The sequence below is a fragment of the Aethalodelphis obliquidens genome, unplaced genomic scaffold, assembly GCF_003676395.1.
Source record: "Aethalodelphis obliquidens isolate GAN/ISIS:26980383/991018 unplaced genomic scaffold, ASM367639v1 scaffold8, whole genome shotgun sequence".
NCBI classification, from domain to species: Eukaryota; Metazoa; Chordata; class Mammalia; order Artiodactyla; family Delphinidae; genus Aethalodelphis; species Aethalodelphis obliquidens.
This window is the reverse complement of record NW_020837952.1, coordinates 53,354,512-53,369,432: the sequence shown is the minus strand read 5'-3', so window position 1 is coordinate 53,369,432 and position 14,921 is coordinate 53,354,512. Positions and strand designations below refer to the sequence as shown.

The 14,921-nt window shown below is 56.2% G+C and overlaps 1 protein-coding gene across 3 annotated transcripts in view; it reads left to right on the top strand.

The window, feature by feature from the left end:
• The window catches only part of MYH9 (myosin heavy chain 9), a 92,834-nt gene that overhangs the window by 67,042 nt on the left and 10,871 nt on the right, over positions 1–14,921 (top strand). For all 3 annotated transcript variants that reach the window (XM_027107517.1, XM_027107515.1, XM_027107518.1), the window contains 14 exons: positions 1,581–1,774; positions 2,104–2,225; positions 3,001–3,070; positions 4,900–5,060; positions 5,908–6,016; positions 6,989–7,120; positions 7,516–7,722; positions 8,257–8,394; positions 9,040–9,163; positions 11,104–11,275; positions 12,060–12,272; positions 12,942–13,086; positions 14,293–14,499; positions 14,728–14,832. In XM_027107517.1, coding sequence (XP_026963318.1) covers positions 1,581–1,774; positions 2,104–2,225; positions 3,001–3,070; positions 4,900–5,060; positions 5,908–6,016; positions 6,989–7,120; positions 7,516–7,722; positions 8,257–8,394; positions 9,040–9,163; positions 11,104–11,275; positions 12,060–12,272; positions 12,942–13,086; positions 14,293–14,499; positions 14,728–14,832 — 2,099 coding nt within the window. The remainder of the gene's footprint in view (positions 1–1,580; positions 1,775–2,103; positions 2,226–3,000; positions 3,071–4,899; positions 5,061–5,907; positions 6,017–6,988; positions 7,121–7,515; positions 7,723–8,256; positions 8,395–9,039; positions 9,164–11,103; positions 11,276–12,059; positions 12,273–12,941; positions 13,087–14,292; positions 14,500–14,727; positions 14,833–14,921) is intronic.

Sequence of the window (14,921 nt, the reverse complement as noted above, 5' to 3'; positions counted from 1 at the left end):
GGGCACACTTACATGAAACGGCGAGTTGTTACGGGGCGTGTTTGACCTCACGCTGGGCAACCTGAGTGGCCGTCACAAGCCACCCACTCCCAGGACACCTTTGGTGGCCAGAGGGGCCCTGCGGTGGCTGCATGAGGTCCAGATGCCTCCCGTTTTAATTGAGAGGGTTCATCGGGTCCATCCTCACTCCCAGCGTCCCTCTTGAGCAACAGTCCTTTGTGTTGCCTTCAAAAAAATAAGAGATCTGGCCGCAGAGGAATAGGAAACCGACTTTGTCACAGAATTCTTAACTTTTGTAGCCAGCAATGGAAGCTTTCAAATTTAACATTGGCTCTTGCTTAAGACTGGCCTCAAATCGCCGGCCACTTAGGTTGGGTTTGTTCGTTGTTTTGTTTCCGCCTGGGAGGAAGCAGTTCATTTCATTGTTCTGGGTGGGAGCCACGGTGATGAGGGCTTCTTCCTTGGAGGGTGGGCTTAGATGATAAAGACCCCTGAGCTTGGAGACCAGGGGAGACGAGAGGGAGAAGGGGTCGTCACTGGCAGAAGTGGTTGTCTGGAACTCTCTGCTCCGACACCATTCCTGCTGCGCTAGGTCCCTGATGTAGAGAGCCCTGCGTGGGGCCGCTGCAGACAGAGAGGGGCTCGTCCAGAGTCCTGCAGGCGACGGCAGAGTAGCTTTAGAGCTCCTGCCTTCTGACTCCTAGCCCAGTGCTCTCGGGTAAAGGTCAACGTGAATTCAGGGTGCTGAGTTTTTCATTTCATCTGGGATCCGAGGACTACAGGGTTCCTGTAAGTCAAGTTGAACACCTCCTCGGAGCCAGGCAAGTGGACGAGCTTGGCTCGCCGCTCCAAAATGCGTTATTAGGTCTGTTTTCTTTTTACAGTTATTCTCATAGCAAAGGGTTGTTATTCACCAGCCATCACAACACTCACCAAAAGGCTACACAGCTCCTGTCAACTTATCTGAATCGCAGCTAGTGTGAAAGGGGATTCTGTTTTGTTTTGTTTTGTTTTGGAGTATAATTGCTTTACAATGTTGTGTTAGTTTCTGCTGTACAATGAAGTGAATTAGCTATATGTACACCTATATGTCCTCCCTCCCACCCCCATCCTCCACCCTCAACACACACACATCCCCCCCATCTAGGTCGTCACAGAGCACTGAGCTGAACTTCCTGTGCTTCCAGGTTCCCACTAGCTATCTGTTTTACACATGGTAGTGTATAAACGTCAATCCTATCTCCCAGTGTTAGCTCTGTCGTGTCTCTGGGTTAGGAGCTTTCCAGGGTGGCTGAGATGAGCGCCGTGGATGTGGAGTTAGCCTTCACAGGTGCGCTGCTCCCCTCAGTGGCTCTGCACCCTTTCCAAAGAGTGCTTCCTGCTTTCTGCTCCTTGCTCACAAGGCCACCTTCGCTCAACATTTGGAGATGACTTTAGCCTGCTGTGTAGACTCCAAGTAGAAACAGTCTGCTGTTCCGTAGTCTCCTCTCTTTCTGTCCAGATTGTCTGTCTGTCTTTCTCACCCCTCCGCCCTCACCTGGACCGCCGGGTACTCAAGTGCTTCTGCGTGCTCTCTGCAGTGGACCGCATCATCGGCCTGGACCAGGTGGCCGGCATGTCGGAGACGGCGCTGCCAGGGGCCTTCAAGACACGCAAGGGCATGTTCCGCACGGTGGGACAGCTGTACAAGGAGCAGCTGGTCAAGCTCATGGCCACGCTGAGGAACACCAACCCCAACTTCGTCCGCTGCATCATCCCCAACCACGAGAAGAAGGTGCGGGCGGGCACACATGCGGGCCACTCCACTCTTGTCTGTCTCCCTGTGCAGAAGCTCTGTCCCCCGCCGCGCACAGTGGCCTCGGTTAAGTTCCCCGGCGGGGTGGCTCAGGCACCCTTAGGGGCTAAGCTGCCTTCGTAGCCTGTGTTTCTGCCTCTCCCGGACCTGGATCACGTAATTAACTGGGCTGTCAAAACCTGTGGGCGGCAGCGACTTCCCAACTCCCTTGGGGGCTTTTGCCCTGTTTCATGCAGAGGGGGCTGCCCCTCTCTCCATCAGTTCCTGGGCGCAGAAGTGAGAGCAGGTGCGTGTATTTTCCTCCCTAGGCTGGCAAGCTGGACCCCCATCTGGTGCTGGACCAGCTGCGCTGCAACGGGGTCCTCGAGGGCATCCGAATCTGCCGCCAGGGCTTCCCCAACCGCGTGGTCTTCCAGGAGTTCCGGCAGAGGTGAGCAGGGCCCAGGGCCGGCTGCATCCCAGCAGGGGCCTCCGGTAGGGGAGCCGTTTCCTCGTCCACATGGTGCTGAGTTCCGACCGGCTCCTCACACGGTTCTCTGTGCCACCGTCTGTGGGAGGAGGGCTTTCTCTGTTTTGTTTCTGAAACAAAAGTTATCTCATTGGCTTTCACTCCTAGTCACTTTGGGAGCCTGGCGCTGTTTGCTACAGTTAGAGGAGCTCTGAAAAGAAATTAAAGGAGGATCAGCCGGACCCTTGGGTGTTAAAGGAACTTGATGGAAATGGAAGTCTGCTGTGTGTGCAGAAGGGGGACAGTAGTGACACCGGCTTCTTTGCTTAATGACTGTGTTTAGTGCCAGTTACTGTCTTGATGCAGCCCTGAGTTTAATTTCTTGGACCACCCCGTTGATTGGTGGTTCCCTGCAGCGTCTCAGTGAAGAGGTGGGCATGGCCTTCTGGGGTTACAGACGCGGATGCTGGGTGATTAGCAGTTAGTAAGCCCACTGCAAAACTCACCCTTGAGTGAATGAAACAGCCCGACATGAGTTTCCATTCGCTTTCTGGAAAGCACCAGGCATTCCTCGTGCCATTTAGCCTAAGGAAAGAGCAGGGCGGGGTCCACCGAATGTCCCCTTTCCTTAGGAGACTCTGTGGAAAGAATTCTACATCCGCTACACCCCAGGGACGACCCTAATCTCACGTGTGTTCCAGGCCACATGGAATCCAAGCGAGGGCTAACCTGACCTGGCTGTCCTTCTCTTCCTCAGATACGAGATCCTGACACCAAATTCCATTCCTAAGGGCTTCATGGATGGGAAGCAGGCGTGTGTGCTCATGGTGAGTCGAGCTGCTGGCCCCGCCTCCTGTGTTGGGTGGCCTGTGGCCTGCTGGGCATCCGTGTGGCCAGCGCCCCTGTGATTGGACAGGGTCCTTTGCATCCATTGGCACCGTGCTCTCTTGTTCCTCCAACAAGCCAGTTCTGACTCTGCCAGGTGCCCTGAGCGGCAGCCCCCTTAGCCCTTGGTGGGGTCAGGACAGCGTGTGGGAGCCAGGTGGGAGGGAGGAGGCCAGAGCGCGGCGTGGCAAGGCTGTGGTGTGAGACGGCCTCTTCCTTTTGGGCACGTTCTGGTTCTTTCTTGCGCACGTCTCCTCCGGTCTTCACGTGCAGTGTGGTCGGCGGGGCAGCTTGCCACCAGGGCGCCACGACCAGCCCAAAGCTGCCGGTGTCTGAGTTTCTGGACCTTTCCTCTCTTTCCCCCAGCTCTGAACCAGTGCCTGACGGGCAGTGGGCACTGGATTCTGCATAGCGAATGAAGGCCCTGTGGTGACCCAGTGGCCGCGCTGCGGCTGTACCCACTCAGTCGTTTTTCTGCTTTGCAGGCAGGCGTCCCGCTGGGCCTGACGTGTCCAGAGTCAGTAGCCACCACCTCCTGCTTGCTTTACTTCGCGTTCTTTCCAAAGAGTCAGCAGAGGATAGGCCGGGCTTGGGGGTGGGGGAGGAAAGAGAAGAGGGAAGAAAAATTCAACACCTGCTCTGTGCAAAGCAGCACATTAAGGGACAGGGAGATGGGGGCTAGAAAAGGAGGGAGAAGACACAGCTCCCTGCTCTCCGATGCTTGTCACCTGGCAGAGAGGAGGCGTGAAGGAAGAAGGGTGTGCCTCCAGCTCGTGTCTGGGCCGCTGTTTCTCCAGAGGCTGAGTTAGCTGCTGGCCAGTGAGGGGTGTCCCCACTTCTGGCATAAGCAGGTCCCCTCCGTCCAGCCCTGCAGGGAAGATGGGCAGCTTGGGCTCTTCATGCCGGGAGGGAGGTGGGGCGCGTGGCCGGGGGATGCCCTCAGTGGCTCCACCTGCCCTGGGCTTCCCTCTTCACAGGGCCTCTGCCGGGTTGTTCGTGGACACCAAGGCCCCCAGATCCCACTTACCCTATTCAAGGCTCTGCCTCTTGGAGCTTGTTCTAAATCTCTTCTCTCCCAGGCAGACAGTTGGACAGACAGACCCTTGCCAGTGGGCTTAGTAAAAGAGCCTGGTTCCTGTACCAGAACAGCCCGGTAATGGTGATGACGGCTGAAGCCCGTTCGGCACTGGTCACACGCTTGACCCTGTGCTAGGTGCTTTCTGTGCGTTCTCTTGTTTGACTCCCACGGCTCTCCTAGAAAGGAGGTGCTATTATTTGCTTTGTTTGTTAACTTTTCTTTTAATTAAAGAAACCGTTCTTCCCATTTTACAGCTGAGGAAATATGGGCTCACGGAGGTTAAGGCCTAGGGTCATCTAGTTAGTATTTGATCCTGGCCTGAGCTGGAGTCTCTGCTGGGCTTGGACCAAACAATGATGCTTGGCCACCTCTGCTTGGAGGGAGACTTGACTGGGCATTTGTAGAGCGTGACGGCAGTGTGCGGGGCGGCACAGAGAAGGAAGAGGAGACCTCCAGGGTCCCTTCAGGGCCGAGATTCTGTGCTTCTCTGCAAGTCTGACTCGTTACCTGCCCCATGCCGGCCCCCACCTGCCTGCTCCCCAGCGTGCCCCCAGCCGCGCTTTCCCTGCACCAGGAGAAGGCTGCCCACAGAGCAGGCCTGACCCAGGCTCCAGGCCCCTCCCCCGTCCTTGGCCTTGCTCCAGGGCTCCGCAGGGGTGGCAAGGGGTAAGTGGCCAACTCGCCTCCGTCTAGATCAAAGCCCTGGAGCTCGACAGCAACCTGTACCGCATCGGCCAGAGCAAGGTCTTCTTCCGGGCCGGCGTGCTGGCTCACCTGGAGGAGGAACGGGACCTGAAGATCACGGACGTCATCATCGGCTTCCAGGCCTGCTGCAGGGGCTACCTGGCCAGAAAGTGAGTCCTGGGACGCCCACCCCACCCAGCCTGCCCTGCGCTCGGGCCCTCCCAGCTCTCCTGTAGCGGAGGACACTGAGGAAGCGGTGGCCTGGGCGCCCTAGTGCCAGTCAGGTGTCGCCCGGGGAGGCCCCCGCGGCCTTCCCTGCCCCCCTACTTCCTGGATTTCTGCCTGAGGTTTAAAGTGAGCTGGTGGGAGGGGTGACTGCGCTTGGATTTGCTCGTCACGAAAGCTCCTACCACCGCTATTCCTTCCTGTGTCCCTCACGTAAGGATGACACCCAGAGCCGGCTGTCCCCAGAGGACGCCGTGCTCCCAGAGGAGGAGGCCATCCTTGAGTCCCGAGCAGCTCCTGTGGGGGTCAGGGGCTGACTTGCTGCGGGAAGGTGGGTGGGGCAGCTGCACATCTGTCCCCTGAGCCCTCCGTGTCTGTGCTCAGGGGTGTCTGTTCCAGCCTGAGATCTGAGCGCTGGGGGACGCAGCATGAGTTTGTGGAGTTTGGACAAATGGACCTGTGTAGGACATCAGCTGCGGACGTTCTCCCTCTAAACCAAAGCCACAAGATCGTGGGTGGTACCAGGGTGGGGAGCTGCGGTCGATAGACGGACTTGATGACCAGGGCTCACACTTGACTCGGATCTGTGGTGACCTCGGCCCCAGGCACCCTCTGTGAGGTCACCCACAGGATTCAACCCGAAGCCGACCTCCTTCCCGCCACGTCTGTTTCGTGGTGCCCCCGGCAGGGGTCGGTCCCTCCGGAAAAGCCTCCACAAGTGAGGTCAGGACTGTCGGGAGGGAGGTGTGCTGTCCCCCACCTGGAGGGCTGACTGTGACCCTCGCCCCACAGGGCCTTCGCCAAGAGGCAGCAGCAGCTGACGGCCATGAAAGTCCTGCAGAGGAACTGTGCCGCCTACCTCAAGCTGCGCAACTGGCAGTGGTGGCGGCTCTTCACCAAGGTGGGTCTGGAAGGGCCTCCGCGTGACACGGGGGACGAGCAGGCCTCACGCTGGCCTCCTGCAGGGCTCAGGCCCTGGGGCTGATCCTGCCCATGGGGTCTAGAGGGGTGTGAGCCGGGGCACGTGTCTGGCGTGGACGGCCACGGTGCTATCAGGCTGGGCTAGGGCAGCTCCTGGGATGTCAGGGCCCAGCCCGCCCACCACGGCTCCACGTGGAGACAGAGCTGCCCACCCAGAAACCACGGGCAGGTCAGAATCTGCGCCCGCTGGATGGGTCCTCCCTAGCCTTTACAAAAAATTCGTTCATTAGTAAAGTTGTTCAGGCTGCTTTTGTTTATGATAAGTAATCTGTGGTAATTGCGAAAAGTTAGACTAACCACAAGGGTAAACAAGAAAATAAATATTCACCTATAAACCCTTCATCCTTGTGCCAACGTCAATATTGAATAGATGTTTCCATGTTTAGTCTGCTTTTAAAAAATTTTTTTTTCACTCCCAGTAAATCTCTGCTGTGTAAACCACAAACGTTCTTACGTAGCTGAGCTTTGACTTGTATAAACAGTCATGTACTTTGCATTTTGCATCTAAAATTCCTTCATGAGCATCATTTTTTAAAAGTCAGCATACTGTTCCCTAGAGCTGTTTCATAATTTATCTGACTATTTTTCCAGCAGTGGATGTTTATCTCTCTGAAATTTTCACTGTTATAAACAACGCTGTCCTGAACATCTTCACGTACACATAGGGGTAGTTTCCCCGAAACGTAGTTAGTGGGTCAGAGGCCTATGGCACGCAGTACCAAATTGATTTCCAGAAAGATTGTACCCATTTGCACCGCCTCTGCCCTGCGTCCTACCTGCCCCTCACTCTCATGAGCTTGCGCTTCCACAGGTGAGGGGAAGGCGCCACGGCTCTCAGCCTGGACAGGCATCTTCCCCCTGAGCACGTTTCCTCCTCAATCTCCTCTCCTAGGTCAAGCCGCTGCTGCAGGTGAGCCGGCAGGAGGAGGAGATGATGGCCAAGGAGGAGGAGCTGGTGAAGGTGCGGGAGAAGCAGCTGGCCGCTGAGAGCAGGCTCTCAGAGATGGAGACCCTCCAGTCCCAGGTGGGTGTCTGCAGGCTCTGCCCAGGCAGTGCTGCCACCTGCTGGCAACCAGTAGGCGAGGCATGCCTGGTTAATTTCTCTGCAGACCCTGTTCGGGGTTTCGTGATGTAGGAAGGCTGCTCCATGGGATGGGAAGCTCATGAGTGTTGGGTTCAAGGCCCAGCCCCTCTCTGAGCCTGTTTCCTCGGGATCTTGACGTACAGCTCACGGAGCGGTGGTGAGGGACGGTGGGCGTGATGTTTAAACATGCGGGGCAGCTTAAGCGTCCTGAGATGGGAGCTGCTCTCGTCAGCAGGGTTCTCCCTGCAGGAGCCTGCACTGGAGACCAGTTCTCCTGCGGGTACAAGTGGCCCGAGGCGGCCGTAAGAGCTCACATTTCCCACGTGTTCTCGCAGCTCATGGCTGAGAAGTTGCAGCTGCAGGAGCAGCTCCAGGCAGAAACGGAACTGTGCGCCGAGGCCGAGGAGCTCCGGGCCCGCCTGACCGCCAAGAAGCAGGAGCTCGAAGAGATCTGCCATGACCTGGAGGCCAGGGTGGAGGAGGAGGAAGACCGCTGCCAGCACCTGCAGGCTGAGAAGAGGAAGATGCAGCAGAACATCCAGGTGCCCAGAGGAGGGGCAGGGCCGGACCCCAGGCATGGGGCGACACCATGCGTGGGGAGCAGGGGTGCCACGAGTGCCATGGGAGGACAGCCTTTGTCCCGGGGGCAGCCTTGGAGACGTGTTCTCTTTGGGGCTTTTTTTTTTTTTTTTTTTTTTTACGGCCATGCTGCGCGGCTTGTGGGATCTTAGTTCCCTGACCGGGGATTGAACCCGGGCCCATCAGCAGTGAGAGCTCGGAGTCTTAACCACTGGAGCACCTGGGAATTCCCTGGGTGGTTATTTCTGACGTGTCAGATGCCTGTTAGCGCTGCCCCACTGAGCGTCGAAGCCAATTTAATTCCCCTCCTCCGTCCTGGCTCTGGCTGGTCTGAGGAGCGGAGAGCGGATGCTTGCTGGACGAGGCCCCTCGGAACACGTGACCCCGCGATTGGACTGGGGTTCTTGTCCCCGCACCCTGGTTTTAAATACATGACCGCACACGTGGGGGCCGGGCTGCATGCAAGTTGCTCAGGTGTCGCCCCGGCTTCCCGTTAGGAACTGGAGGAACAGCTGGAGGAAGAGGAGAGCGCCCGGCAGAAGCTTCAGCTGGAGAAGGTGACCACTGAGGCCAAGCTGAAGAAGCTGGAGGAGGGCCAGATCATCCTGGAGGACCAGAACTGCAAGCTGGCCAAGGTGGGGCGGCAGCCCGGCAGCCGGGGCACGGGGGCGAGCGGCTGGGGCAGCGGCTCCAGGCTCGGGGCTGCGGCTGGGTCCCTGTCAGCGTCCGCCTGGCGACAGATAACAGCTGGGAATCAAGTTAGAGGAGAAGGAGGGACAAGGTCAGGATGCTGACCTCCATCTCCAGAGGATGGGGGTGGCCAGGTTGACAGGGCAGGGCGGCTGCCCGCGACCCTGTGATGTGGGGAGTTACGCTGGCTGTGTGGCCGCCACTGTGGGATTAGGACTCCACTGGTGGCCACACAGAGCAGAAAGTGAGAAGGGCAGGGGCACTTTGGGGGATGAGGAAGGGGGAGGTCGAAGGCATGCAGGAGGTGGCGTCATCCCGCCTGCCCTGAATTCCCTCACTGACGCTCACTGTTACCTGGCGGCTCTTCTCACCTGAGCAGAAAGGGGTGACGCAGGCCCAGCTATTGCAGGGGAGCTAGTGACCTTTCCGAATGACTCCTTTGATCTAGGAAATCCTAATGAACTTGACCAGGTGTTTAAGGCCCTGCCCCGCCATTCAGTCCTCAGTGTCGGGGTGAGCCGTGCCTTGAGGAGAGCTGACATGTCCTGCGCTCAACTGACTTTAAGCTCTGACCCACCCTCGCCCCCCAGGAGAAGAAGCTGCTGGAAGACAGAATAGCCGAGTTCACCACCAACCTCACGGAAGAGGAGGAGAAATCTAAGAGCCTGGCCAAGCTCAAGAACAAGCACGAGGCGATGATCACCGACCTGGAGGGTAAGGGGGTGGCGGCAGCAATGGTCGGACTCGGGATCGCTCGAGTGTCCCCTGCTCGGGGGCCCAGCCTGGGCCTCGCTGCCAGGAGCTGGAGTGCCGGCCGGGTCTCCCGCTCGCTCTGTGCGGGCGAGGCTGGGGTCTGTGGTATCCGGCCGCTGCCCTCGAGACATGGGGGTCAGCGCCCGCTCCCTGTGGAGTCTGGACCTCCAGGCACTGGTTGGGAGGGACGCTCCCCCAAGTGACGAGTGTTGAGAATTGAGCTCTGGCGTTTCTCTCGTGTCGCGCACCATGCGTTTCCCAAGCTTCTGAGACTTCCTAGGAGCTTCTAGCTTTCACTGCGACTCTGCCACTTACTAGCTGTGTCATCTTGTACCTATTAATCTCCGTGAGCTTGAGTTTCTCTTACCTCTAAGGGGACACGGCGAAAGGGTGAGTGTGAGGAATGAACTGAATAACGTGCATGGACGTGCTGTGTGTGTTGTAAGATGCCGGGCAGGTATCGCGAGAGGCCGTTGCTTCACGTGGGGCAGGGAGACAAACCGTGCCTCCGTCTCCCTGTGCCCTGGGATCCGTGGTGGCTGGGAGGTTGGCACAAGCCCAGCTCTGTGCTGTCTGGGGACCCCTTGTCCCCCTGCCCCTTGAGAGGAGTGGTACCGGGGGCAAGGTGAGCCCAGACCACCGGGGGGGCTCTGAGCTCCAGCCAGAAACCACTGCTCCCTCTGGAGAGGCGTGGGGCAGCCCGGTGCGCAGGGCAGTTGTCAGTGCCCAGTGGACGTAGGGCTGAAACCATCTGGGCTGGTCGCTAGGAGAATTTTCCCAGCTTGGTTTCTTGGCCCCTCCTGGGTGAAGGTGTTCAGACCATCAAGGGGAAGAGACGTCCTGACACAGAGATCTCTTCACCTGGGAATAGTCTGAAAGACTCCATCATCCAGGAGGTCTTGGGGCAGCAGGCCGGCTGGATTGGCAGACGTGAAAGTTTGACACTAACAAGTGTTGCCAAAGATGTAGAACAGTCAGAACACACACACGCTGCCAGTGGGAGTATAACTTGATAGACAGTTTCGGAGAACAGTCTGCCAGTGCCTAGTGAGGTTGAAGCTTTGCCTGCAACCCATCCCTCTTGTCCATGTGCATTGGGAGTCATGGGCAAGAATGCTCACGGCATCGTGGCTTAGGAGGGCACACAGCTGTAGGCTGTGCCCATCCTACAAGTGCCCATCAGCTGTAGGATAGACAGGTAAGTTGTGGTGTGTTCACATGGTGGAACACACAGACAGAAGTCCAAATGGGTCGATTACAGTGACACTTACGTTGCTAAATCTCAAGATTTTAATGTTGAGCGACCAAGGTAAGATGAGGAATAAGAGTCGCCAGCCCTTGCTGCGCACTCTATGGGCAGGCACGGTTCCAGGTGCTTTCAGATACCAACGCATTTGAGCCTCCCAGCAGCCTAAGGAAGTAGCTTGTCTTATAGCCTTACTACTCAGATGAGGCACAGAAAGTTAAGGACATCACCTAGGTGACGTCATAACAGGAGTCGTAAAGCCCATTGGTCCCGCTGTACCGTCTCCATAGAATTCATATAGGACAGATCCCTAATGTAAGTTCAGATTCATGCAGGACTAAATGTTATAATTTTTAGGGAGGCAGACATGGTGGAGCCTCAAAGGGAAACGAGGGAACTATAAACATGAACTTTGGGGGAAGAGTTCCCTTGGTGGGAAGGGTCAGTGGGTGGGGTTGGAGAGACAAGGACTTGGAAGCTTATGGTGACGTTCTTGCCCTTCATCCAGGAGTTGGGTATGAGTGTGAATCATGATCATTTAAACAGCACGGATGTTTTGTAACAAATATTTGGCATTTTATGTGAGATTTGAAGACAAAGACAGATCTGTAGCCACTGAGGGGTCTGTTCGCATCTCTCCATTCTTCCTTCTTAGAGCGCCTGCGAAGAGAGGAGAAGCAGCGTCAGGAGCTGGAGAAGACCCGCCGGAAGCTAGAAGGAGACTCCACGGACCTCAGTGACCAGATCGCCGAGCTGCAGGCTCAGATTGCTGAGCTCAAGATGCAGCTGGCCAAGAAAGAGGAGGAGCTCCAGGCTGCCCTGGCCAGGTGAGGGCCAGAGCATCAGCCAGCGCCTGCACTCTCAGCGTGCTCCCTGCTGTGGCTCTCGGTGCACCAGTGAACTGCGGGCACGCGCTCTGCTGTTGTCTTGGAAGCCAATTAATGACAAAACATCTTCTATTCACTAAAAGTGCAGTCTAAGGCTTCTCTGTCATTTGTAATCCCCCCAAAATTCATCCACAACCCTAGTCATCCAATCATAGCAATTCTTCCCTTTCCTTTTTAAAATTTCATGGCTACAGGCATGCTTTTAAAAAATAGATTTTATTTTTCCAGGCATATTTAGATTCATAACAAAATTGAGCAGAAGTTACAGCGAATTCCCAAGTCCCCACGTGAACAGCCTCCCTCATTAGCAACCTCCCCCGCAAGAGTGATACATTTGTTACAATTCATGAATGTGCACTGACACATCATTATCACCCAAAGTCGGAGCACATTTGTATTTCTACTTAGTTGCTGTAATCATGGACTGTAGCATTTTATTTCCTTTTTTTTTTTCAGTTAACATTTCATTTTTTTTTAATGTTTAAAGGACTGAATCTTAATTTGGAAAATGAAATGATTCTTCTGTAGGTTTTTGAATTCTCAAAGTGGAATAGCGCTAAGTCTTCTGAGTGCGTCAGATGTTTTCGCTGAGAAGAGCTCCTAAGGGCCATGATTATGACTGCCAGAAGTGGCTTTGGCTGCACCTCTCTGAAGCCTTTTCTGCAGACTCTGCTCTCTGTAGGTGACAGTGACCTCATCCTGATGTTGTTGCTCTCTTTGGCAGAGTGGAAGAAGAAGCCGCCCAGAAGAACATGGCCCTAAAGAAGATCCGGGAGCTGGAATCTCAGATTTCCGAACTCCAAGAAGACCTGGAGTCTGAGCGTGCTGCTAGGAATAAAGCTGAGAAGCAGAAACGGGACCTCGGGGAGGAGCTGGAGGCTCTAAAAACAGAGCTGGAGGACACTCTGGACTCCACGGCTGCCCAGCAGGAGCTCAGGTGTGTCTTGGGACCGACCGCCCCAGTCGCTGAGGGATAGGGGTGGTGGTGCAGGGAAGGGGAGGCTGTGGCCTGGGACGGATGGACCCCAAGTCTCTGCATACACACAGTGGCCAATTGTCATGGAGCAGAGAGCTCGGAAGCTGATGGTTCGTCAGCAGCTTCTCCCTAGAGTAGAAGAACTTGGCTTGGAGTTGGGGTGAGGCAAGGGTGGGCTTTAAAGCTGAAAGGCTACAGATGCCTCTACGAAGTGTGTCTGTGGGGAATTCCCTTGCAGTCCGGTGGTTGGGACGCTGCGCTTCCACTGCAGGGGGCACGAGTTCCATCCCTGTTGGGAAGCGAAGATCCTGCATGCCGCGGCCAAATAAATCAATTAATTAATTTAATTAATCTGCTTATAACTCACTCCTGGCTCCTCGTATTTAGAATAAAATCCAATTCCTTACATAAAAGGCCTACAGTACATTTTAAAAAAAAAAAAAAAAAAAAAAAGCGTGTCTGTGAGCCTGGGCTGTAGGCTGGATGGCCATGGAGAGAGGCCAGCGGGCAGAAAGCTTCCTGGGGTGGCCAGTGCCCCTTGCCGGGTGCTCTCTGCTGCCACAGAAGAGCCCCAGGGCAGCACCGCTCCTGGATCCCTGGCCTCCCTCCTGAGGGCGTTTCTCTGTCCAGGTCCAAACGTGAACAGGAAGTGAACATCCTGAAGAAGACCCTCGAGGAGGAGGCAAAGACCCACGAGGCCCAGATCCAGGAGATGAGACAGAAGCACTCGCAGGCCGTGGAGGAGCTGGCAGAGCAGCTGGAGCAGACGAAGCGGGTGCGTGGGCCTCCCCAGGACTGGCTCCGTGAGGCTCTGCCACGGTCAGGGGGCCCTTGCAGGGTCTAGGCTCCAGCCCCTCGTGGCTGTGTGACTTGGGGATGTAGGTCCCTCTGTGCCTCAGTTTCCCCATCTGTAAGGGAGGCTGATGATAGCCCGTCTCCTACAATTAATGTGAGAGTTGGAGTTGGTAACATGTGAGGCACTTGGATAGTAAGGGCTCGGTAAGTTGTTCAAGAATCATTTATTCTCATTATTATCTTGTTCATCAACCTGCCAGACCAGAACATTTCATGGAATTGGAGCGACTCTGAGTTTCAGAGGGCCATCGGGGTCCCCTTTTCTGAAGCCCATCCCTTCTCTAGAACACCCCCAACAGGTGGCCAGTTGGAGTCTTCGTGGGAGAACCCTGGGGATGTTGACCCCAGATGGTTTCTCGGCTGTGGCCGGGCAGTTCCTGAACAAGGCCAGTCCTGCATCCGGTGGCCTCCAGCTCACGGCCACCCTTGGTGGCAGCCCGAGAAGGCAGAGGCTCTTCCACACGGCAACCTGTGCAACATTTTCAGAAACCTGCCTTGTCTGCCTTCAATTTCCACCTGGTTCTGGGCAGGTTGAAGCCTTGCCTGGCCCTTTAGCTGTTTTCACCCAAAGTGACTTTGCATTCACGCTGGGTCCGGTTTACCCTTGAACTTGCCCGTGATGCTGTGGCCGGCTCGGTACGGACTAGATTGGGATTGTCGTGTTTATTCTGTAAACTCGGCTTTTATGTTGTTTGGAAGAACATCACTGTGTTACTTTGAACATCAGATTTTCAAGAGGCTTTTCTGGAAGTCTACCTACGAACAATTATAATTTCCATCACCCTATAATAACAGCTAAAATCTTAACATCTGCACTGATGGCATCTTGCCCTTGGACGCTCCCTGAAGCCGGTGCAGGAGGCCGGGCAGGGATGGTGTGAGAGCTGGGGGAGCCCACGTGCCGGGTGTCCGGCCCCAGCTGGGTGCTGAGTTCACATCAGGCCCGAGCCTTCCGAGTCTGGGACCCTTGCCAGCTCGTCATCCCCCAGACTTGCCCAGTGTCGTTTTTGCTGCAAAGGCAGCCGATTCTGGGTCTGGACCCGCCGGATCGTCAATGATGTTAGAAAGACCAGCCTCACATCACAGGTGCCCCCTTTCACGTCTTCGCTTTTCTCCCCGCTGCCAGGTGAAAGCCAACCTCGAGAAGGCCAAGCAGACCCTGGAGAATGAGCGAGGGGAGCTGGCCAACGAGGTGAAGGTGCTACTTCAGGGCAAGGGGGACTCCGAGCACAAGCGCAAGAAGGTGGAGGCCCAGCTTCAGGAGCTGCAGGTCAAGTTCACCGAGGGGGAGCGCGTGCGCACGGAGCTGGCCGACAAGGTCTCCAAGCTGCAGGTGAGGCCTCCGCCGGACCTCCTGGGTCCTGGCCCACGTCGCCAGGGCTCCCGCTCTTGTCTCTCTCTCTCTCTCTCTCTCTCTCTCTCTGTCTCTGCAACCTGGGTCAATCTGCAAGGTCTCTGGGGTTCAGCCTGTGACTCAGGTCCAGCATGGCCGAGAGAGCCGAGGTGGGGCCCAAGCGGTCGTGGTCGAGCTCACGGGGCTTTGTCTCCCATCCGTGCGCAGGTCGAGCTGGACAATGTGACGGGTCTTCTCACCCAGTCGGACAGCAAGTCCAGCAAGCTCACCAAGGACTTCTCCACTCTGGAGTCACAGCTGCAGGACACGCAGGTAAGGGCGGGACGGGTCCTGTGCCCGCACCGCATTAGCTGCCAGGCTTCTGGGTCTTTGTCTCAGAGCGTCCTCCCCTGCATCCGCGG